This window comes from Protopterus annectens, chromosome 3.part1, assembly GCF_019279795.1.
Source record: "Protopterus annectens isolate FY-2018-M chromosome 3.part1, PAN1.0, whole genome shotgun sequence".
Taxonomy (NCBI): Eukaryota; Metazoa; Chordata; order Ceratodontiformes; family Protopteridae; genus Protopterus; species Protopterus annectens.
The window spans coordinates 1,856,708,099-1,856,732,538 of NC_056732.1; the positions used below are offsets into that span (position 1 = coordinate 1,856,708,099).

The 24,440-nt window shown below is 40.5% G+C and overlaps 1 protein-coding gene across 1 annotated transcript in view; it reads right to left on the reverse strand.

Moving 5' to 3' along the window:
* The window catches only part of LOC122798768 (gastrula zinc finger protein XlCGF26.1-like), a 95,902-nt gene extending 91,923 nt beyond the window's left edge, over positions 1 to 3,979 (reverse strand). The window contains exon 1 of the mRNA XM_044067879.1: positions 3,805 to 3,979. Within this exon, the coding sequence (XP_043923814.1) occupies positions 3,805 to 3,816 (12 nt within the window). The 5' untranslated portion in view covers positions 3,817 to 3,979. The remainder of the gene's footprint in view (positions 1 to 3,804) is intronic.
* Between the last annotated feature and the right edge of the window lie 20,461 nt (positions 3,980 to 24,440).

Genomic DNA, 24,440 nt, shown 5'->3' on the forward strand with positions numbered 1-24,440 from the left:
TGTTTTACAAATGTAGCTATGAGTGTGCAGTAAGTTCATAGGTAAGTACTAGGCTATCTGCTCTCCAAAATCATTTTAAGCCTCATCATCTTCTCTCACTCTGAACCTCTTGTCTGTGAGGTAAACACCTTAACCATTAATCCAACCCCATCTTGCCAAGTGGAAAGAAGAATCAGAATTACAAACACTAAAGTGTAGAACAAAACTGATGTCATTACTATAAATGAAAACAAACCACACTGACACAATCCTAGTTACAAACATTTTAATCACAAACCATACTGTCACACTCCCAATTGCAAACATTATACATCACTTATAATCTACCCAATCTTTTTCAGTCAAACATTACATAGCTCGTTTTGTTTTCAATTATATAACTGTATGACTGCTTATGTACTAAGCTATAGTTTCATAAAAATATTTCTTATTAATAAAAGGCAGGAATTGAATAATTTATGTAATGTTGCTTACGTCATATGATGTACAGCAATATATGTGATGTAAAATGTTTGTCAAGTTAATTATAGTGTGATTACCTTTATATGAATGTAAATTGGCCTATGTCATAAGTGTTTAGAAAAAAAAACTGATGCAGTTACTTTACAACGTGCCTCTGTACAAGTAACTGATAGGCATACATTTAATATGTCTTGACAGAATAGCTATATTTATAAGTTTGGCTCAAAACAAACATCAGTGGAATAGTTACAAAACGTTTCTCACCCAACTTAATAGATTTAGATATATTTCATCACCTAAGGCTTTTTAAGCAGCCTATTATGAAACATTTTGTCTATCTAAACATGTGATAAGAAAAAGTTTTATAAACATGCCAGGAATTTCTTGAAAGACAAAACCAATAGTGTCGACTCTTGAAGAAGATTAGCAACAGGACACAGAGAATAACAGTAGAGTACAATTGTTTGCAAATGTATTTCACATAATTGAAATTATGATTAAGAATATTGATGAGAAACTGGTTATGAACAGGACTGAACCATACCCTAGATACCCCACAGAACAGGTATAAGCACCAAGTAAAATTGAAAAGGACTCTACTGTTGGTCTGGAGGGCTTCAGTTGGTAGTTTATGTGTAAGAGAAAAGAAACCATCTGCGCCTGCTTAATACGTTTGCTCCAAGGCGATCTGGAAAATGGATATGCACCTGTCCAATGAAAAACTGCAATAGTCACCTGTCCAATGGAAAACTGCAATAGTCACCTGTCCAATGAAAAACTGCAATAGTCACCCCATTATACAAAGGTGAAGGCACTTTAAATCCACAGAGTTATACACCTATAAGTTCGATATCAATAAACAGAAAATGCTTTGAGAGTGCAATACTGAGTTTTGCATCTTGATATATTTCTCAAGAAGCTGCTATATTTCATCATGGAATTAAGGATTTGATATTTTTCAGCAGGGATTTAATGAGAAGTGCTGTCTAGCAACATTTGTAAATATGTATACGCCTGTCATAGATTATAGGTTCATAGACTAGTACCAGACTGACTGACTTTGTGAGCCATTTTAAGCCTAGCCAACTACCCCATGTGAGAATCAAACCTTGCACCTTGTGTCTATAAGGTAAACACCTTAACCATTAAGCCAAACGTCCGTGCCATTGATGCCACTGACAATGGTAACTCAACATGTCAAAAGCATATGATACCATTCCTCATTTAACTGTTGTAGAAAGACTACATTTATTGGCATCCTTGCATTGTGTTATGGTTTAGAAAGTGTTTAAATCAAAGATCTTGTCAAGTTGGGGCCAGGAACGTTATGTCTAGATTTTATTCACTTCACAGGGGAGTACCACATGGCTCACTGTTTGGTGCATTTTTGTTTAATACCTTTATGCAAACAACTTCATATGCTAATCACCACTGGATAGCAAACTTTGTTGATGACTCAAAAATGGAAGTATTAGTTACCAACTTAATCAGTGATCATCAAGATTTACAAGGTAAGTTAAATGCACTGTACATCTTAGCTAATGGGAACTCTGTACAACTTAATAGCAAAAACTCACTGATTATGCACTTTGGTGTTCATAACCTCCGATTTTCATATACACTGAATGATGTCATTTTGGCTATTATACTACAAACTAAAAATCTAGGTATTACAATTAACAAAACACTATATTTTGCTTCTAATATAAATATGATTATCAGAAACAGTTATTGTTCTATGAGAACAATCCTGAAGATGATTCTGTCCACAATCTTTAATGTAACAATGATTCAGAGTTCTGTGCAGCCTTTTGCTTACATGTGCCAACATATATTTGCAGACTAGAGAGAATATAAAAACATTTTACAGAAGATTGTAGGTCTTAAAATTCTTCCATATCCTGAAGACTAAGAATGCTAAATTTGCATATAGGCAATATAAAGTTGACTTGATTCTGTTTCACAAGTACAAAATTGATCAGCTTTTATCAGTTTGGGGATTAGGTTTATCTCTCACACATAAAGGACTCAGAATGACAGCTTTCGTACAGACCATGAGAACTACAATATTAATGCTAAGAGAATTTTTTACCACTAGAGTTGCTACTGCTTGGAATAAACAGTAAACTATAATATGCTCTAAAGAAAGTTTACAGCCATTTTAAAGTACTACTGTGCACATTTTGGGGTGAGATAACACAACTCTCATTCATAACTTAATACGGACTCCCAGGTAGCCTGACTTGAGGCTTTCAATCTACTTTGAAAATACTTATTTTCCTGTAGTCTTGCATCACAGAATGACAACAAATTTACTCCAGACTGTTAATACACCTGGAAAAGCTTGTTAGGGTTTCTTTCTTGTACTTAGAACTACTATTTTCTAACCTCTTCCCGTAGTTATGTATGTGTGCTATGGTAAGTGATCCATTAAGTGAAAAAAAAGAAAGCTGTACACATGCCAACACTGGAGATGTGGCAAGAATGATATATCAATAAGCCAGATGACAAGGCAAAAGTTACAGCATTTTTTTTTCAAAAAAGAAAATTAAAAGAAATGCAGGAAGCAAAGTCTGTTTCTTTGGAATTACTTGTAACTTTCAGCATGCTCACTAACTAACAACTGTGTTAAGTCTAACAATTACTCCTAGAGCCTTTCTCTTGTATGATATGCATTTTACAAAATGTAAATTAATTAACTGGTTCACACATGCAGCTAGGATTTCTTTATGTCTTTTAAGTTCTGGATCACCGCCTAGAAAAAAATCTATAATATACTACACGGCTGCAAACTGCATGGTTCTGGAAAATGACATTACGTCCTACAGAAAACTTATACTCATACAGATAAATCAGCTAAAAACAACACCTAACAGCAGTAACATCAGAAGCGAAATAGACTGAACTCCATTTCTTCTGTCAAGGAACTACAGCTCGGATCTGTTTATAATTTCTGAATTACCTGGTACTGCTCCTTTAAAACAAATACAGTATCCATTCAAAAAAAAAATAAATAAACACTTCCCAGTACACTTAACATTTCTACCCAGAGAGCTTTGTGATCCTAATTATTGTCCCCACTAGCACAAACATCAGAGTTAAAAAGAACATATGCTGCACATTACACTTCTGGATTAGATATACAAAGGACATTTAATTGACACAAACTAGCTCCTTCTGCAGCTGATAATTTGTCACTTTCAGTTTCATGATCACACTGCCAAAACAAACCTGGCTGTTCATAAACACAATTCCTGCTGTCTTTCACAGTTTGGAGTAAGAAGAACAAAGGCCAGACATCCACAGAAAGGAAGTTTTCTCGTCAGCTCAGAAAGTTCTTACCTCCAGCTTCATGATGCCTTAATTCAGACTACACTCCCACAAGACAGACTTGTTTAGGAAGTCAAACAGCAACTGGTTTAAGGGATAAAACCAAGAGCAATAAACAGACAAATCTATTTCTTTTATTTTCTGCTACATACACTGCAACATTACTTTCAACTATTTCTTTGTAAGCAAACACTTCCTGTTTGTCCCTCAGTGAAATGTGCCCCCAACCCATGCTGATGAGTGTATTAATATTCATAAGATAAAGATGTGAGGTAGTACAGCAGGGCGGGATTTCTTTAAATATTTAATAAGATAGGCTAGCCCACCCAGTACTGCAGAACTCATAACGGTCATTATTTCACTTAATGTCTGTCCCTGCTTTTGGCTCATAATTTGGTCTGTTCCTCATATGATTTGTAATTTTCTAGCAAATTCTTGAGGACTGCAATCACTAAATTATGGCATATATTTTTGTTTCAGAATTCATATCCTTCAAAAAATGCATACTAAAGCAAAACCTGTTACTGCACAAAGTTTCTAAGAACAGCATTTAAAATCTGTCCCTGATTAATTTTGGCCTTTACCCCATATTATTTTTTCATTTATACCTGATTCTTGTGTTAAGAGATATGCTTCATGGTCAGTATATACTGCCTTGTTATTCTTAATAGCTATATAATCACTTTTATTTATTTGTTATTCAACCACTTTAAAACACTTTAAGCCATCACTTAAAGCTTATCTAAAAAATAAGGAGCTATGTTCCTGTACTAACCCCTCATGAATACTCTGATACATTACAGTATACCCAAAACATATCCAATTTCTCCACTGGTGTTTAATCCTTTGTTCTTACTGACCTGTCTTAACCTTATATCTTGACATAAGTCATACTTACAAATAGTACTACTAGGTTAACTGCCCTTGCAAGTCATTTTAAGCCTAGCCAATTATCCCTTGTAAGACTCAAACTCTGCACCTTGTGTTTGTAAGGCAAACAGCTTAACGATTAGGCCACCCTCTCTACTAGCTACGTTCAAACCCTAGGTTTTGTTGTCAAGATGTAACAAATGTGCATGTTCTTATGTATACTACATTTTGTTTACTTTATACTTTATTGATTATTGTAATGTGTGCATGAAAATTTACTGTTACTCATGGAGTTTTTCTCCTTCGGCCTCTGCTGAAAAAGAACCTGTATCCAGTCGGACTTTCCCGGCAAACACATGTTAAATAAATAAATAATAAATAAATTTATTTGACATTTGTTAAACGGGTTAGTCCAACTGAGTCAATGGCCCATATTCAGTGCAGACCTGAGGAGAAAAGCTCCATCAATGTTGTTGTTGTTGTTGTTGTGTCTTTCGGCTTATCCTGGTTAGGGGTCGCCACAGCAGAACTCTGGTCCGCTAATGTTTGGTAATGGATTTTTACGTGCCGAGTTACCAGCTCTGACGCACAACCTTTAACGAAGGCACGCCCATTCACGCATGCCTCCACACAAAATACAAACATAAAAAGATAACACAGTAGGCAATATACAAAACCCATGAAGAACAGTACAGCAATACAAAATTACATATGCAGTAATAAGGTGAAACGAATAACTGCAATAAAAATAAAACAAAAGGAAGCAAATACAACTTGTACATTGAAGTATTTACAATAATGCCATATGTTTCCCAAGTAGCATAATGGTGCTGACTTGAGGGAACATGGGCGAAATTCTTGGCCAGGCTTATAAGGGCCTCTGGGCCAGTAGCCCGGTATCATCCTAGGAACCTATGAATGTAGTATTGTCTAGTGAGCACATTAGTCATTGAATTATTAGACGTAGACAAGTAGTGAAAACAAAAACAAGGAAAATGCAGATTATGGAGGATTTAGGCAAGGACAGGCCTTTGAGCTCAGAAAGTAGTGCTTGACTTCAGTTTTAAAGCAGCTGGAACTAGTGATGCTATGAATGTGAGGTGCTAGCCTATTCCATGCATGGAACACAGAGTGTTTACACAGGAGTTTACCATAAGTTCGGTTGGGTTTATAGATGTCTAGAAGGTGCTGGTTGGAACTACGACAAGACCAGGTTGGGGTATAAGGGGTACTAAGGTGGAGAGTAATGGGCAGGCTAGCGGTTTGTTGAGTAGGGAGTGTGTCAGCTACAGTTGGGCAAGTAGTAAGAGCTGGGGGAATTCTAGCCATTAAAGCTGTTTCAGGGCAATGCAATGATAGGATTTATAAGGTTGGTTACTAGAGAATCTGGCTATGTTACTGTAAGCTTGTTGTAGATTGGAGAGAAAGTTTGACTGGAGGTGAGTTAGGATAGGGTAGGCGTAGAGGAGACATGGAAGGAGATAGGCTTGGGCAGGGGTGGGTTTGGAGTTGGGAGCAAGAAATTTCTTATTCCTGTAGAGAAGACCCAGCTTCATGTTAGTTTTTTGATACAGTGTTGGATATGGATGTCAAATTTGAGTTGGTCATCGATTATTGTACCCAGTAACTTAGTGTGAGGCTCAGCTTTGATGAGAATGTTATCTAGCGAAGAAATAGTAAAGGTGGATTTAAGGTAGTGGAGACTTTTGGGGAGAAACACTAGGAGCTTGTTTTTTTTTGGGGGGGGTTGAGTATAAGTTGATGCTCTGTGAGCCATTTTTCCACAGATGAGAAGGAGTTTTGGGTGATAGAAAGAAGTTTAGAGATGTTGTCAGCAGAACAGATAAGAGTAGAGTCATCAGCGAACTCTATGAGGGAAGAGGTGTTGCAGGAGGAGTAAAGATGATTGGTGAAGATGTTGAATAGGAGGGGGCCAAGGACGGAGCCTTGAGGGACACCAGTTTGGATAGGTAGGAAAGAGGAACAAGCAGATTGCCATCTGACAGACTGGAGTCTATTGGATAGATGGCTTGAAAACCAGTGAATAGTAGAGGGGGGGGATTAAGGTTATGATGCTTAGTAAGTAGCTTGGAATGGGAGACAGTATTGAAAGTTTTAGAGAGGTTGAGAAAGAGGCAAGACACAAGGAGGTTTTTGTCCGTGGTTTCAGCAACAGTGTAGTGAAGGATAGGAGGGCAGTGGAGGTGCTGTGGTGTGGCCTAAAGCCATGTTGAGCGGGGGTCAGAAGATTTTCATTAATAAGGTGAGTTAAAAGCTGATTGTGAATACATTTTTTCAAGGATTTTGGATAGAGGAGATAGGACGGCAGTGGGTCTGTAGTTAGAGGACTCAGTGGAGTTACCTCCATTGTGAAATGTAATGGTGTAGAAAGATTTCCAGATATCGGGGACAGTAAACTCTTGGATAGCTCTATTTATTAGGATATAGCCAGGACAGGCTATGGAATGAGTAGAGAGTTTAAGAAAGAGGGGAGGGAGGTTATCAGTAGAGGGAGAACAAGGTTTCAGTTTTAGTAAAAGTGACTTGATGTAGGCTGTGGAGACGGGGTTAAGAGAGAAAAGGGTTGTGTTACATGTGTAGTGAGTGTGACGGTAGTTATGGCTTTGGGAAGGCTGAGTAAGTTTTTAAATAGATTCAATGAAGTGGGTATTAAGTAAGGTGGCAGTTTCTAAGGGCAAATTATTAGGGTAGCAGTTGGGGGTTGTAGGTTGACCTGGATTTAAGATTTTATTGATGGCATGCTAGAATTGTTGGGGGTTAGACTTTTTGAGAACTGGGGATTATAAAGGTAAGTTTTCTTGTCTTTGTTAATTGCTGTTTTTGCTAGATTTCTTAGATCTTTATATTTTAATAGGAATGTTGCCAATTTAGTTTTTCGCCATTGTTTCCAATTCTTGTCTCTTTCTCTCATGAGAGATAGGGTGTTTTTGGTGAGCCAAGGTGAGTAGTTGGCTTTGATTCTCACATTTCTAAGAAGAGATAAAGAGTCAAGCATATCAAGAAAAATGCGATTAAAGTGTAGAATGGCTTCATTAAGAGTGAGGTACTTAAGGAAGCACCAGTTTATGCAAGTGAGCCTGTTATTGAAGGTTTCAGCATTGAAAGAAGAAAGGTTGTAACACTCTCTAAAATGGTGGAATTTAGGTATTTGGGAAGAGTAACGCTGGACTTGGATAGGGTGGTGGTCACTTTGGGAGTTGAGCAGGGCTCTGGGGTCATGATATAGGGTGGAGTCAGAAGTAAGAATCCGATCTAAGGTGGTACCTTGGGTATTGTTGTTGAAGCGAGTAGGAGTTGTGATAAGTTGATGGAAACTGTGTAGATTGATTTGAAGGGAGGGAGAGGTAGAGTATAGTTTTTGCCAGTCGAGATTTACATCACCTAGTAGTAAGGTCTCATAAGGGATATTAATAGAAATCCATGCTAGAATAGATTTGAGGATGGAAATGTTGTTTTACACTTTTAAGGTTTATGTGTGGAGATGAGGTTCAGTTTGTTTAAGTATCACAGGTTCATAATGCCATCCCAGCATAAAAATTATATAAAAATAAAATAAAAAGGTTAATTAAATATCAGTTCTGATGGCAATCAAGGAATGTTTGTCTCACCCAATGAATATTTTTTAACTGCAAGTCCTTTACTTCAACTGTTTGTGATTTTGTCTCACACCTCAGGCTTGGGCCTCATAAGGATCACATTTTATCTGTCCCATGCATTCATGAATTCAGTTAATATCTCTGCAGAAATACTGCTCCTATCATCCACCACCCTTTCCGTGAAATAATATATCTTTATATCTTCCTTGAGTCACCTACCCTATAGCTCCAGATTGTGCCAATGTGTTGGCAGTGTAGCTTGGGTGAGGTAAAAGGGGCAGCCACTCCAGGAGAAGGTGTCAGGAGATACAGTCAGCAGACTCAGATTGGTTGTGCAGTTCCAGCATTCATTTCTGTACTGGCATTTCTGATTGTCAGAACACCAGTACAAAAATGAATTCTGATACTGATTTTCATTTGAATTTAGGACTGAAGTGCTAGCTACTCTACTTCGTGTGTGTGGTATAAGTTATAACAAGTCACTTGTAGCAATCAATTTGCTACAGTTTTTTAAAAGAAAAAGAGATTCTTGTTTTTTTTTTTTTGCTCCTCAACTTAAGAGTGGTATATTTAGAAACAGGGTCAGGGGAAAGAAACTGATTGAAGTAAGGAAGTGAGTGAAGCCTATATAAGCCTAGCCAAAAAGGTACCCTGGCTTTTGCCACCCAAGAAAATTATTTTCCTGTACCCCTGTCAAGCAGAGCCACAGAAGTGATCCCCGGGGTGAATTTCCTATCTCCCATCCAATCATCAAGATTTTTCTTGAAGAGTGCTAATGAGGAGCTTTGTTTGATATAGATAGGTAGTTTGTTCCAGAGTATGGCAAGTCTCTGGGACAGAAATCTATCCCTCCAGCATGTTCTGTTTATTGTGCTGACAAGGTTTAGGTCCCTAGAGCATGTAGCTTGGAGGGATTGGAATTTCTCTAAGTGGAGCATGTCCAACAGCTCTGGGTTTGACATAGCTTTGTATGTTAGGCAGAGATCACCTCTGAGAAGGCGATATGCGACAGAGTAAAGCTGAAGTTTTTTGAGACAGTCTGCATAGGGCATCTCTTTGAGGCCGGTAATCCTCTTTGTGAGGTATTTCTGCGGCCTTTCCAGTTGTTGTAGACGTCTTGTGAGGTACATACCAAAAAGGGCATTGTACTCTATAATGGGTCTAATAAGTGATGAGTAGAAGGGAACAATGACCTTTTTTTTCCTGGATGAGAAACCTTTTGTGATGAGGTGTGCCACTTAGAAGGATTTTCTGACTACTGTGGCGATGTCAAGCATACCATACATGTCAAGCAGTGTGCCTCTTTGGCCCTCTTCAAAAGAACCTTGACGATTGGATGGGAAAAAGGAAATTCACCCCTGGGATTACATCAGTCGCCCTGCTAGACAGGGGTCCAGGGAAGTAACTAGTGTGGGAAGAAATAGCCAGGGGATTGTTATGGCTAGGCTTGTATAGGCCCTAGGGCTGATAGCCTAGTACTAATCTATGAACCTATGAACCTATGAACTTATGTGATTATCAAAGGAGAGACTACTGTCCACCTGTGTCCCAAGGTCTCTTTTCACACTTTTGGTGTTAAGCAGACTACCACCTATGTGGTAGTGCATGGGTACAGAATTTTTACCAAATGGGATGACAGTGCACCTTTTGGCATTGAGCTTGAGGCCATGGCTTTGACACCAGACATCTGTCTCAGTGAGGCCCTATTATATGGTGCCCATATCGTTAGGAGTTTCGATTATGGCTCCTAGTATTCAGTCATCTGCGAATTTTGGTAGCCAAAGACCTTCTGTGTTAGCCTGTACTTCAGAGAAGTAGATACCAAACAGGAGAGGACCCAGGACTGAACCCTGTAGTACTCCACTTGTCACTGGTCTGAAGTTGGATTTAGAGTCTGCTACTTTCACAGTGTGGGTTCTATCAGTGAGCCAGTTAGCAACCCATCTTGTGACATAGGGATTTATACCTAGTTTAGTGAGTTTATCTATAATTCCAGAGTGGGGGTGGTGTTGAAAGCCTTTGGCATGATCTAAATAGGCTGTGTGAACCACCTTACCCTCATCTACAGCTACATGATCTGCCTTTTACAAACCCGAACTGGGTAGGGTCCAGAGTTTGGAGATTACCAATGTCATTGTTTATAAGTTCCATGATGGTATGTTCCACAGCCTTGCAGACCAGGCTTGTCAGGCTAATGGGGCAGTAGTTCCCGGGGTCTGTGGTGGCTCCCCCTTTGTGGAGTGGGATAACCGTTGCTGTGCGCCATTCAGTGGGCACAAAGCCTGAGGTGAGGCTATGACTGAACATGGTACTTAGGTGGGGTGCCAATTCGTTCTGTAGTTCATGTAGAACGCAGCCTGGGATGTTGTCAGGTCCCATGGATGCTGTGTTCTTGGCTTTGCAGAGTGTGTCTTTTACCTGTGCCGCCGTGATTACAGGAACTTTGCATTCTTCCGGTATAGAGATGGGCCCTTTAGGGTGTGAGAGAGGGGTAAAGTTAGCACTGAACCTATCTGCCAGGATGTTGGCAATATCAGTTGGTTCTGTATATTTAGTGCTATTGTGCTGTAACTCAGAGCAGATCTGAGTGTTGCCATTGAGATTCTTGACATAGCTATGGAATGCTTTGTGGTTGTCTTTAGAATCAGTGGCAATTTTGTTTTCATAACTAGCTTTGGCGGATTTTATAAGGGATCTCAGCTTCTTACTGTTCCTCCAATCATGGGATTTTACTCTTTTTTTGCAACAGCTTCTTTCTTCTGTTGTAGAGTTTGTTTATGGCAGGGGACCACCAGATTGAATTTCTTTTTTTGGAGGATAGCATCATGGTTCTGTTAGGGATTGCATGATCCATGCACTCATGTAAGTGCTTATAAAGTGCATTTGTATAGGATTCAGCAGTTGTACCTCTGTTGTCCATCAGCATGGGTGTCGTAAAGTTTGCCACTTCTGTCTTAAGAAGCATGAAGTTGGCATCTTGAGAACATAGTTGTGTAGAATGGTATTTAATGTGGACAAGCAGATGGATGCTGGATAATGTTATATGTGGTAAGAAGCTGTAGATGTTAGTTGATGAGGCAGTTCTAACTAATTTAGTTTATTTCGTCCTATACACTGATGCGTTCTAAAATGGGTATTTGCTGAAAATGTATCCACTTTATTATAGCATTGTTCATGTTTTGCTTTTTGTGATGCCTGGAGGTTTCTAAGGATGGGAGCACCACAAAAGTAGTGAGGGAAGGAGGTAGGTAGAGGTAAGTACAGTTTTAGTTCTAGTTGTGTTGGTGAGAAAGTTTTTGGCTGTGTAAAAATTCCTTACTTTTGGTGAGCTTTTTTTATGTAGTTTTGTATATGTAGATTGAACATAAGATTATCATCCACCATCATTCATAATAATTTGCTATGTGAAGTGACTTCAGTGTAACTGGAGGTGCTCATGTCTAATAATTGGCAGGTAAGTAATGAGAAGTGACAGTATACACTACATACATAATCTCCTGAATCCTTCTTTATATAGCTTCTGCTAAAAATTATATAGCATTTGTGGTGTCCTTCTCTTTACTGCCTCCATCCTGTCTCTCTTTTAGTAGAAACAAAGTCTTTAGAACCACGTACAGTACTCCCAATAGGGCCATACCAGCTGTTCATATACAGAGATTATCATTTTTTCTTTTATGCTAATAATGTCTCTTCATGTGCATGTCATCTCTCTGCCTGTCTTCTTTTCTGCTTTGTCAGACTGCCTGCTTAGGTACCTATTATCTTGTATGAGCATCTTCACATCCCTTCAGATAGGCCTGTATGTGTCTGTATGTATTACATACTGTTACCTTTCTTTACTTACCTTCATATTACCTGAGGGTATCACCTCCAGATCCCTTTGGACAGCCCTGTACCTGTCTGTATGTATTATATACTGTTACCTCTCTTTACTTACCTTCATATTACCTGACGGTATCACCTCCGGATCCCTTCGTACAGCCCTGTACCTGTCTGTATGTATTATATACTGTTACCTCTCTTTACTTACCTTCCCATTACCTGAGGGTATCACCTCCAGATCCCTTCGTACAGCCCTGTACCTGTCTGTATGTATTATATACTGTTACCTCTCTTTACTTACCTTCATATTACCTGACGGTATCACCTCCAGATCCCTTCGTACAGCCCTGTACCTGTCTGTATGTATTATATACTGTTACCTCTCTTTACTTACCTTCATATTACCTGAGGGTATCACCTCCAGATCCCTTTGACAGCCCTGTACCTGTCTGTATGTATTATATACTGTTACCTCTCTTTACTTACCTTCATATTACCAGAGGGTATCACCTCCAGATCCCTTTGTACAGCCCTGTACCTGTCTGTATGTATTATATACTGTTACCTCTCTTTACTTACCTTCCAATTACCTGAGGGAATCACCTCCAGATCCCTTCGTACAGCCCTGTACCTGTCTGTATGTATTATATACTGTTACCTCTCTTTACTTACCTTCATATTACCTGAGGGTATCACCTCCAGATCCCTTCTTACAGCCCTGTACCTGTCTGTATGTATTATATACTGTTACCTCTCTTTACTTACCTTCATATTACCTGAGGGTATCACCTCCAGATCCCTTCGCACAGCCCTGTACCTGTCTGTATGTATTATATACTGTTACCTCTCTTTACTTACCTTCATATTACCTGAGGGTATCACCTCCAGATCCCTTCGTACAGCCCTGTACCTGTCTGTATGTATTATATACTGTTACCTCTCTTTACTTACCTTCCTATTACCTGAGGGTATCACCTCCAGATCCCTTCGTACAGCCCTGTACCTGTCTGTATGTATTATATACTGTTACCTCTCTTTACTTACCTTCATATTACCTGAGGGTATCACCTCCAGATCCCTTCGCACAGCCCTGTACCTGTCTGTATGTATTATATACTGTTACCTCTCTTTACTTACCTTCATATTACCTGAGGGTATCACCTCCAGATCCCTTCGCACAGCCCTGTACCTGTCTGTATGTATTATATACTGTTACCTCTCTTTACTTACCTTCATATTACCTGAGGGTATCACCTCCAGATCCCTTCGTACAGCCCTGTACCTGTCTGTATGTATTACATACTGTTACCTCTCTTTACTTACCTTCATATTACCTGAGGATATCACCTCCAGATCCCTTCGTACAGCCCTGTACCTGTCTGTATGTATTATATACTGTTACCTCTCTTTACTTACCTTCATATTACCAGAGGGTATCACCTCCAGATCCCTTCGTACAGCCCTGTACCTGTCTGTATGTATTATATACTGTTACCTCTCTTTACTTACCTTCATATTACCTGAGGGTATCACCTCCAGATCCCTTCAGACAGCCCTGTACCTGTCTGTATGTATTATATACTGTTACCTCTCTTTACTTACCTTCATATTACCTGAGGGTATCACCTCCAGATCCCTTCGTACAGCCCTGTACCTGTCTGTATGTATTATATACTGTTACCTCTCTTTACTTACCTTCCCATTACCTGACGGTATCACCTCCAGATCCCTTCGTACAGCCCTGTACCTGTCTGTATGTATTATATACTGTTACCTCTCTTTACTTACCTTCATATTACCTGAGGGTATCACCTCCAGATCCCTTCGTACAGCCCTGTACCTGTCTGTATGTATTATATACTGTTACCTCTCTTTACCTACCTTCATATTACCTGAGGGTATAACCTCCAGATCCCTTCATAGCCCTGTACCTGTCTGTATGTATTATATACTGTTACCTCTGTTTACTTACCTTCATATTACCTGAGGTATCACCTCCAGATCCCTTCGTACAGCCCTGTACCTGTCTGTATGTATTATATACTGTTACCTCTCTTTACTTACCTTCATATTACCTGAGGGTATCACCTCCAGATCCCTTCGTACAGCCCTGTACCTGTCTGTATGTATTATATACTGTTACCTCTCTTTACTTACCTTCCCATTACCTGAGGGTATCACCTCCAGATCCCTTCATACAGCCCTGTACCTGTCTGTATGTATTATATACTGTTACCTCTCTTTACTTACCTTCATATTACCTGACGGTATCACCTCCAGATCCCTTTGGACAGCCCTGTACCTGTCTGTATGTATTACATACCGTTACCTCTCTTTACTTACCTTCATATTACCTGAGGGTATCACCTCTGGATCCCTTCGTACAGCCCTGTACCTGTCTGTATGTATTATATACTGTTACCTCTCTTTACTTACCTTCATATTACCTGACGGTATAACCTCCAGATCCCTTCGTACAGCCCTGTACCTGTCTGTATGTATTATATACTGTTACCTCTCTTTACTTACCTTCATATTACCTGAGGGTATCACCTCCAGATCCCTTCGTACAGCCCTGTACCTGTCTGTATGTATTATATACTGTTACCTCTCTTTACTTACCTTCATATTACCTGAGGGTATCACCTCCAGATCCCTTCAGACAGCCCTGTACCTGTCTGTATGTATTATATACTGTTACCTCTCTTTACTTACCTTCCCATTACCTGAGGGTATCACCTCCAGATCCCTTCTGCACAGCCCTGTACCTGTCTGTATGTATTATATACTGTTACCTCTCTTTACTTACCTTCATATTACCTGGACGGTATCACCTCCAGATCCCTTCAGACAGCCCTGTACCTGTCTGTATGTATTATATACTGTTACCTCTCTTTACTTACCTTCATATTACCTGAGGATATCACCTCCAGATCCCTTCGTACAGCCCTGTACCTGTCTGTATGTATTATATACTGTTACCTCTCTTTACTTACCTTCCCATTACCTGAGGGTATCACCTCCAGATCCCTTCGTACAGCCCTGTACCTGTCTGTATGTATTATATACTGTTACCTCTCTTTACTTACCTTCATATTACCTGAGGGTATCACCTCCGGATCCCTTCGTACAGCCCTGTACCTGTCTGTATGTATTATATACTGTTACCTCTCTTTACTTACCTTCATATTACCTGACGGTATCACCTCCGGATCCCTTCGTACAGCCCTGTACCTGTCTGTATGTATTATATACTGTTACCTCACTTTACTTACCTTCATATTACCTGAGGGTATCACCTCCAGATCCCTTCAGACAGCCCTGTACCTGTCTGTATGTATTATATACTGTTACCTCTCTTTACTTACCTTCCTATTACCTGAGGGTATCACCTCCAGATCCCCTTGTACAGCCCTGTACCTGTCTGTATGTATTATATACTGTTACCTCTCTTTACTTACCTTCATATTACCTGACGGTATCACCTCCGGATCCCTTCGTACAGCCCTGTACCTGTCTGTATGTATTATATACTGTTACCTCTCTTTACTTACCTTCATATTACCTGAGGGTATCACCTCCAGATCCCTTCGTACAGCCCTGTACCTGTCTGTATGTATTATATACTGTTACCTCTCTTTACTTACCTTCATATTACCTGAGGCTATCACCTCCAGATCCCTTCGTACAGCCCTGTACCTGTCTGTATGTATTATATACTGTTACCTCTCTTTACTTACCTTCATATTACCTGAGGGTATCACCTCCAGATCCCTTCAGACAGCCCTGTACCTGTCTGTATGTATTATATACTGTTACCTCTCTTTACTTACCTTCCCATTACCTGAGGGTATCACCTCCAGATCCCTTCGTACAGCCCTGTACCTGTCTGTATGTATTATATACTGTTACCTCTCTTTACTTACCTTCATATTACCTGAGGGTATCACCTCCAGATCCCTTCAGACAGCCCTGTACCTGTCTGTATGTATTATATACTGTTACCTCTCTTTACTTACCTTCATATTACTTGAGGGTATCACCTCTAGATCCCTTCGTACAGCCCTGTACCTGTCTGTATGTATTATATACTGTTACCTCTCTTTACTTACCTTCATATTACCTGAGGGTATCACCTCCAGATCCCTTCGCACAGCCCTGTACCTGTCTGTATGTATTATATACTGTTACCTCTCTTTACTTACCTTCATATTACCTGAGGGTATCACCTCCAGATCCCTTCGTACAGCCCTGTACCTGTCTGTATGTATTACATACTGTTACCTCTCTTTACTTACCTTCATATTACCTGAGGATATCACCTCCAGATCCCTTCGTACAGCCCTGTACCTGTCTGTATGTATTATATACTGTTACCTCTCTTTACTTACCTTCATATTACCTGAGGGTATCACCTCCAGATCCCTTTGTACAGCCCTGTACCTGTCTGTATGTATTATATACTGTTACCTCTCTTTACTTACCTTCATATTACCTGAGGGTATCACCTCCAGATCCCTTCGTACAGCCCTGTACCTGTCTGTATGTATTATATACTGTTACCTCTCTTTACTTACCTTCATATTACCTGAGGGTATCACCTCCAGATCCCTTCAGACAGCCCTGTACCTGTCTGTATGTATTATATACTGTTACCTCTCTTTACTTACCTTCATATTACCTGAGGTATCACCTCCAGATCCCTTCAGACAGCCCTGTACCTGTCTGTATGTATTATATACTGTTACCTCTCTTTACTTACCTTCATATTACCTGAGGGTATCACCTCCAGATCCCTTCGCACAGCCCTGTACCTGTCTGTATGTATTATATACTGTTACCTCTCTTTACTTACCTTCATATTACCTGAGGGTATCACCTCCAGATCCCTTCGCACAGCCCTGTACCTGTCTGTATGTATTATATACTGTTACCTCTCTTTACTTACCTTCATATTACCTGAGGGTATCACCTCCAGATCCCTTCTGCAGCCCTGTACCTGTCTGTATGTATTACATACTGTTACCTCTCTTTACTTATCTTCATATTACCTGAGGATATCACCTCCAGATCCCTTCGTACAGCCCTGTACCTGTCTGTATGTATTATATACTGTTACCTCTCTTACTTACCTTCATATTACCTGAGGGTATCACCTCCAGATCCCTTCAGACAGCCCTGTACCTGTCTGTATGTATTATATACTGTTACCTCTCTTTACTTACCTTCATATTACCTGAGGGTATCACCTCCAGATCCCTTCAGACAGCCCTGTACCTGTCTGTATGTATTATATACTGTTACCTCTCTTTACTTACCTTCATATTACCTGAGGTATCACCTCCAGATCCCTTCTGACAGCCCTGTACCTGTCTGTATGTATTATATACTGTTACCTCTCTTTACTTACCTTCATATTACCTGAGGGTATCACCTCCAGATCCCTTCTGCAGCCCTGTACCTGTCTGTATGTATTATATACTGTTACCTCTCTTTACTTACCTTCCCATTACCTGACGGTATCACCTCCAGATCCCTTCTGCACAGCCCTGTACCTGTCTGTATGTATTATATACTGTTACCTCTCTTTACTTACCTTCATATTACCTGAGGGTATCACCTCCAGATCCCTTCGTACAGCCCTGTACCTGTCTGTATGTATTATATACTGTTACCTCTCTTTACCTACCTTCATATTACCTGAGGGTATCACCTCCAGATCCCTTCGTACAGCCCTGTACCTGTCTGTATGTATTATATACTGTTACCTCTGTTTACTTACCTTCATATTACCTGAGGGTATCACCTCCAGATCCCTTCGTACAGCCCTGTACCTGTCTGTATGTATTATATACTGTTACCTCTCTTTACTTACCTTCATATTACCTGAGGGTATCACCTCCAGATCCCTTCGTACAGCCCTGTACCTGTCTGTATGTATTATATACTGTTACCTCGCTTTACTTACCTTCCCATTACCTGAGGGTATCACCTCCAGATCCCTTCATACAGCCCTGTACCTGTCTGTATGTATTATATACTGTTACCTCTCTTTACTTACCTTCATATTACCTGACGGTATCACCTCCAGATCCCTTTGGACAGCCCTGTACCTGTCTGTATGTATTACATACCGTTACCTCTCTTTACTTACCTTCATATTACCTGAGGGTATCACCTCTGGATCCCTTCGTACAGCCCTGTACCTGTCTGTATGTATTATATACTGTTACCTCTCTTTACTTACCTTCATATTACCTGACGGTATAACCTCCAGATCCCTTCGTACAGCCCTGTACCTGTCTGTATGTATTATATACTGTTACCTCTCTTTACTTACCTTCATATTACCTGAGGGTATCACCTCCAGATCCCTTCGTACAGCCCTGTACCTGTCTGTATGTATTATATACTGTTACCTCTCTTTACTTACCTTCATATTACCTGAGGGTATCACCTCCAGATCCCTTCAGACAGCCCTGTACCTGTCTGTATGTATTATATACTGTTACCTCTCTTTACTTACCTTCCCATTACCTGAGGGTATCACCTCCAGATCCCTTCGTACAGCCCTGTACCTGTCTGTATGTATTATATACTGTTACCTCTCTTTACTTACCTTCATATTACCTGACGGTATCACCTCCAGATCCCTTCTCAGCCCTGTACCTGTCTGTATGTATTATATACTGTTACCTCTCTTTACTTACCTTCATATTACCTGAGGATATCACCTCCAGATCCCTTCACAGCCCTGTACCTGTCTGTATGTATTATATACTGTTACCTCTTTACTTACCTTCCCATTACCTGAGGGTATCACCTCCAGATCCCTTCGTACAGCCCTGTACCTGTCTGTATGTATTATATACTGTTACCTCTCTTTACTTACCTTCATATTACCTGAGGGTATCACCTCCGATCCCTTCAGACAGCCCTGTACCTGTCTGTATGTATTATATACTGTTACCTCTCTTTACTTACCTTCATATTACCTGACGGTATCACCTCCGGATCCCTTCGTACAGCCCTGTACCTGTCTGTATGTATTATATACTGTTACCTCACTTTACTTACCTTCATATTACCTGAGGGTATCACCTCCAGATCCCTTCGTACAGCCCTGTACCTGTCTGTATGTATTATATACTGTTACCTCTCTTTACTTACCTTCCTATTACCTGAGGGTATCACCTCCAGATCCCCTTGTACAGCCCTGTACCTGTCTGTATGTATTATATACTGTTACCTCTCTTTACTTACCTTCATATTACCTGACGGTATCACCTCCGGATCCCTTCGTACAGCCCTGTACCTGTCTGTATGTATTATATACTGTTACCTCTCTTTACTTACCTTCATATTACCTGAGGGTATCACCTCCAGATCCCTTCATACAGCCCTGTACCTGTCTGTATGTATTATATACTGTTACCTCTCTTTACTTACCTTCATATTACCTGAGACTATCACCTCCAGATCCCTTCGTACAGCCCTGTACCTGTCTGTATGTATTATATACTGTTACCTCTCTTTACTTACCTTCATATTACCTGAGGGTATCACCTCCAGATCCCTTCGTACAGCCCTGTACCTGTCTGTATGTATTATATACTGTTACCTCTCTTTACTTACCTTCATATTACCTGAGGGTATCACCTCCAGATCCCTTCAGACAGCCCTGTACCTGTCTGTATGTATTATATACTGTTACCTCTCTTTACTTACCTTCATATTACCTGAGGGTATCACCTCCAGATCCCTTCGTACAGCCCTGTACCTGTCTGTATGTATTATATACTGTTACCTCTCTTTACTTACCTTCATATTACCTGAGGGTATCACCTCCAGATCCCTTCAGACAGCCCTGTACCTGTCTGTATGTATTATATACTGTTACCTCTCTTTACTTACCTTCATATTACCTGAGGGTATCACCTCCAGATCCCTTCGCATGTGCCCTGTACCTGTCTGTATGTATATACTGTTACCTCTCTCTTTACCTTCATATTACCTGAGGATATCACCTCCAGATCCCTTCTGCACAGCCCTGTACCTGTCTGTATGTATTATATACTGTTACCTCTCTTTACTTACCTTCATATTACCTGAGGGTATCACCTCCAGATCCCTTCAGACAGCCCTGTACCTGTCTGTATGTATTATATACTGTTACCTCTCTTTACTTACCTTCATATTACCTGAGGGTATCACCTCCAGATCCCTTCAGACAGCCCTGTACCTGTCTGTATGTATTATATACTGTTACCTCTCTTTACTTACCTTCATATTACCTGAGGGTATCACCTCCAGATCCCTTCATACAGCCCTGTACTTGTCTGTATGTATTATATACTGTTACCTCTCTTTACTTACCTTCATATTACCTGAGGGTATCACCTCCAGATCCCTTCGTACAGCCCTGTACTTGTCTGTATGTATTATATACTGTTACCTCTCTTTACTTACCTTCCCATTACCTGACGGTATCACCTCCAGATCCCTTCGTACAGCCCTGTACCTGTCTGTATGTATTATATACTGTTACCTCTCTTTACTTACCTTCATATTACCTGAGGGTATCACCTCCAGATCCCTTCGTACAGCCCTGTACCTGTCTGTATGTATTATATACTGTTACCTCTCTTTACCTACCTTCATATTACCTGAGGGTATAACCTCCAGATCCCTTCGTACAGCCCTGTACCTGTCTGTATGTATTATATACTGTTACCTCTGTTTACTTACCTTCATATTACCTGAGGGTATCACCTCCAGATCCCTTCTCAGACAACCCTGTACCTGTCTGTATGTATTATATACTGTTACCTCTCTTTACTTACCTTCATATTACCTGAGGGTATCACCTCCAGATCCCTTCGTACAGCCCTGTACCTGTCTGTATGTATTATATACTGTTACCTCTCTTTACTTACCTTCATATTACCTGAGGGTATCACCTCCAGATCCCTTCGTACAGCTCTGTACCTGTCTGTATGTATTATATACTGTTACGTCTCTTTACTTACCTTCATATTACCTGAGGGTATCACCTCCAGATCCCTTCGTACAGCCCTGTACCTGTCTGTATGTATTATATACTGTTACCTCTCTTTACTTACCTTCATATTACCTGAGGGTATCACCTCCAGATCCCTTCTGACAGCCCTGTACCTGTCTGTATGTATTATATACTGTTACCTCTCTTTACTTACCTTCATATTACCTGACGGTATAACCTCCAGATCCCTTCGTACAGCCCTGTACCTGTCTGTATGTATTATATACTGTTACCTCTCTTTACTTACCTTCATATTACCTGAGGGTATCACCTCCAGATCCCTTCTGCATAGCCCTGTACCTGTCTGTATGTATTATATACTGTTACCTCTCTTTACCTACCTTCATATTACCTGAGGGTATCACCTCCAGATCCCTTCGTACAGCCCTGTACCTGTCTGTATGTATTATATACTGTTACCTCTGTTTACGTACCTTCATATTACCTGAGGGTATCACCTCCAGATCCCTTCAGACAGCCCTGTACCTGTCTGTATGTATTATATACTGTTACCTCTTTACTTACCTTCCCATTACCTGAGGGTATCACCTCCAGATCCCTTCAGACAGCCCTGTACCTGTCTGTATGTATTATATACTGTTACCTCTCTTTACTTACCTTCATATTACCTGACGGTATCACCTCCAGATCCCTTCAGACAGCCCTGTACCTGTCTGTATGTATTATATACTGTTACCTCTCTTTACTTACCTTCATATTACCTGAGGATATCACCTCCAGATCCCTTCGTACAGCCCTGTACCTGTCTGTATGTATTATATACTGTTACCTCTCTTTACTTACCTTCCCATTACCTGAGGGTATCACCTCCAGATCCCTTCGTACAGCCCTGTACCTGTCTGTATGTATTATATACTGTTACCTCTCTTTACTTACCTTCATATTACCTGAGGGTATCACCTCCGGATCCCTTCGTACAGCCCTGTACCTGTCTGTATGTATTATATACTGTTACCTCTTTACTTACCTTCATATTACCTGACGTATCACCTCCGGATCCCTTCTTGACAGCCCTGTACCTGTCTGTATGTATTATATACTGTTACCTCACTTTACTTACCTTCATATTACCTGAGGGTATCACCTCCAGATCCCTTCGTACAGCCCTGTACCTGTCTGTATGTATTATATACTGTTACCTCTCTTTACTTACCTTCCTATTACCTGAGGGTATCACCTCCAGATCCCCTTGTACAGCCCTGTACCTGTCTGTATGTATTATATACTGTTACCTCTCTTTACTTACCTTCATATTACCTGACGGTATCACCTCCTCGATCCCTTCAGACAGCCCTGTACCTGTCTGTATGTATTATATACTGTTACCTCTCTTTACTTACCTTCATATTACCTGAGGGTATCACCTCCAGATCCCTTCAGACAGCCCTGTACCTGTCTGCTGTATGTATTATATACTGTTACCTCTCTTTACTTACCTTCATATTACCTGAGGCTATCACCTCCAGATCCCTTCTACAGCCCTGTACCTGTCTGTATGTATTATATACTGTTACCTCTCTTTACTTACCTTCATATTACCTGAGGGTATCACCTCCAGATCCCTTTGCCAGCCCTGTACCTGTCTGTATGTATTATATACTGTTACCTCTCTTTACTTACCTTCCCATTACCTGAGGGTATCACCTCCAGATCCCTTCAGACAGCCCTCTGTACCTGTCTGTATGTATTATATACTGTTACCTCTCTTTACTTACCTTCATATTACCTGAGGGTATCACCTCCAGATCCCTTCTAGACAGCCCTGTACCTGTCTGTATGTATTATATACTGTTACCTCTCTTTACTTACCTTCATATTACCTGAGGGTATCACCTCTAGATCCCTTCAGAGCAGCCCTGTACCTGTCTGTATGTATTATATACTGTTACCTCTCTTTACTTACCTTCATATTACCTGAGGGTATCACCTCCAGATCCCTTCGCACAGCCCTGTACCTGTCTGTATGTATTATATACTGTTACCTCTCTTTACTTACCTTCATATTACCTGAGGGTATCACCTCCAGATCCCTTCGTACAGCCCTGTACCTGTCTGTATGTATTACATACTGTTACCTCTCTTTACTTACCTTCATATTACCTGAGGATATCACCTCCAGATCCCTTCTGTGACAGCCCTGTACCTGTCTGTATGTATTATATACTGTTACCTCTCTTTACTTACCTTCATATTACCTGAGGGTATCACCTCCAGATCCCTTCGTACAGCCCTGTACCTGTCTGTATGTATTATATACTGTTACCTCTCTTTACTTACCTTCATATTACCTGAGGGTATCACCTCCAGATCCCTTCAGACAGCCCTGTACCTGTCTGTATGTATTATATACTGTTACCTCTCTTTACTTACCTTCATATTACCTGAGGGTATCACCTCCAGATCCTCTCGTGCAGCCCTGTACCTGTCTGTATGTATTATATACTGTTACCTCTCTTACTTACCTTCATATTACCTGAGGGTATCACCTCCAGATCCCTTCACAGCCCTGTACCTGTCTGTATGTATTATATACTGTTACCTCTCTTTACTTACCTTCCCATTACCTGACGGTATCACCTCCAGATCCCTTCTCGCACAGCCCTGTACCTGTCTGTATGTATTATATACTGTTACCTCTCTTTACTTACCTTCATATTACCTGAGGGTATCACCTCCAGATCCCTTCAGACAGCCCTGTACCTGTCTGTATGTATTATATACTGCTACCTCTCTTACCTACCTTCATATTACCTGAGGGTATAACCTCCAGATCCCTTCAGACAGCCCTGTACCTGTCTGTATGTATTATATACTGTTACCTCTGTTTACTTACCTTCATATTACCTGAGGGTATCACCTCCAGATCCCTTCGTAAGCCCTGTACCTGTCTCGTAGTATGTATTATATACTGTTACCTCTCTTTACTTACCTTCATATTACCTGAGGGTATCACCTCCAGATCCTCTTCTCAGACAGCCCTGTACCTGTCTGTATGTATTATATACTGTTACCTCTCTTTACTTACCTTCATATTACCTGAGGGTATCACCTCCAGATCCCTTCTGCAGCTCTGTACCTGTCTGTATGTATTATATACTGTTACCTCTCTTTACTTACCTTCATATTACCTGAGGGTATCACCTCCAGATCCCTCTGACAGCCCTGTACCTGTCTGTATGTATTATATACTGTTACCTCTCTTTACTTACCTTCATATTACCTGAGGGTATCACCTCCAGATCCCTTCGTACAGCCCT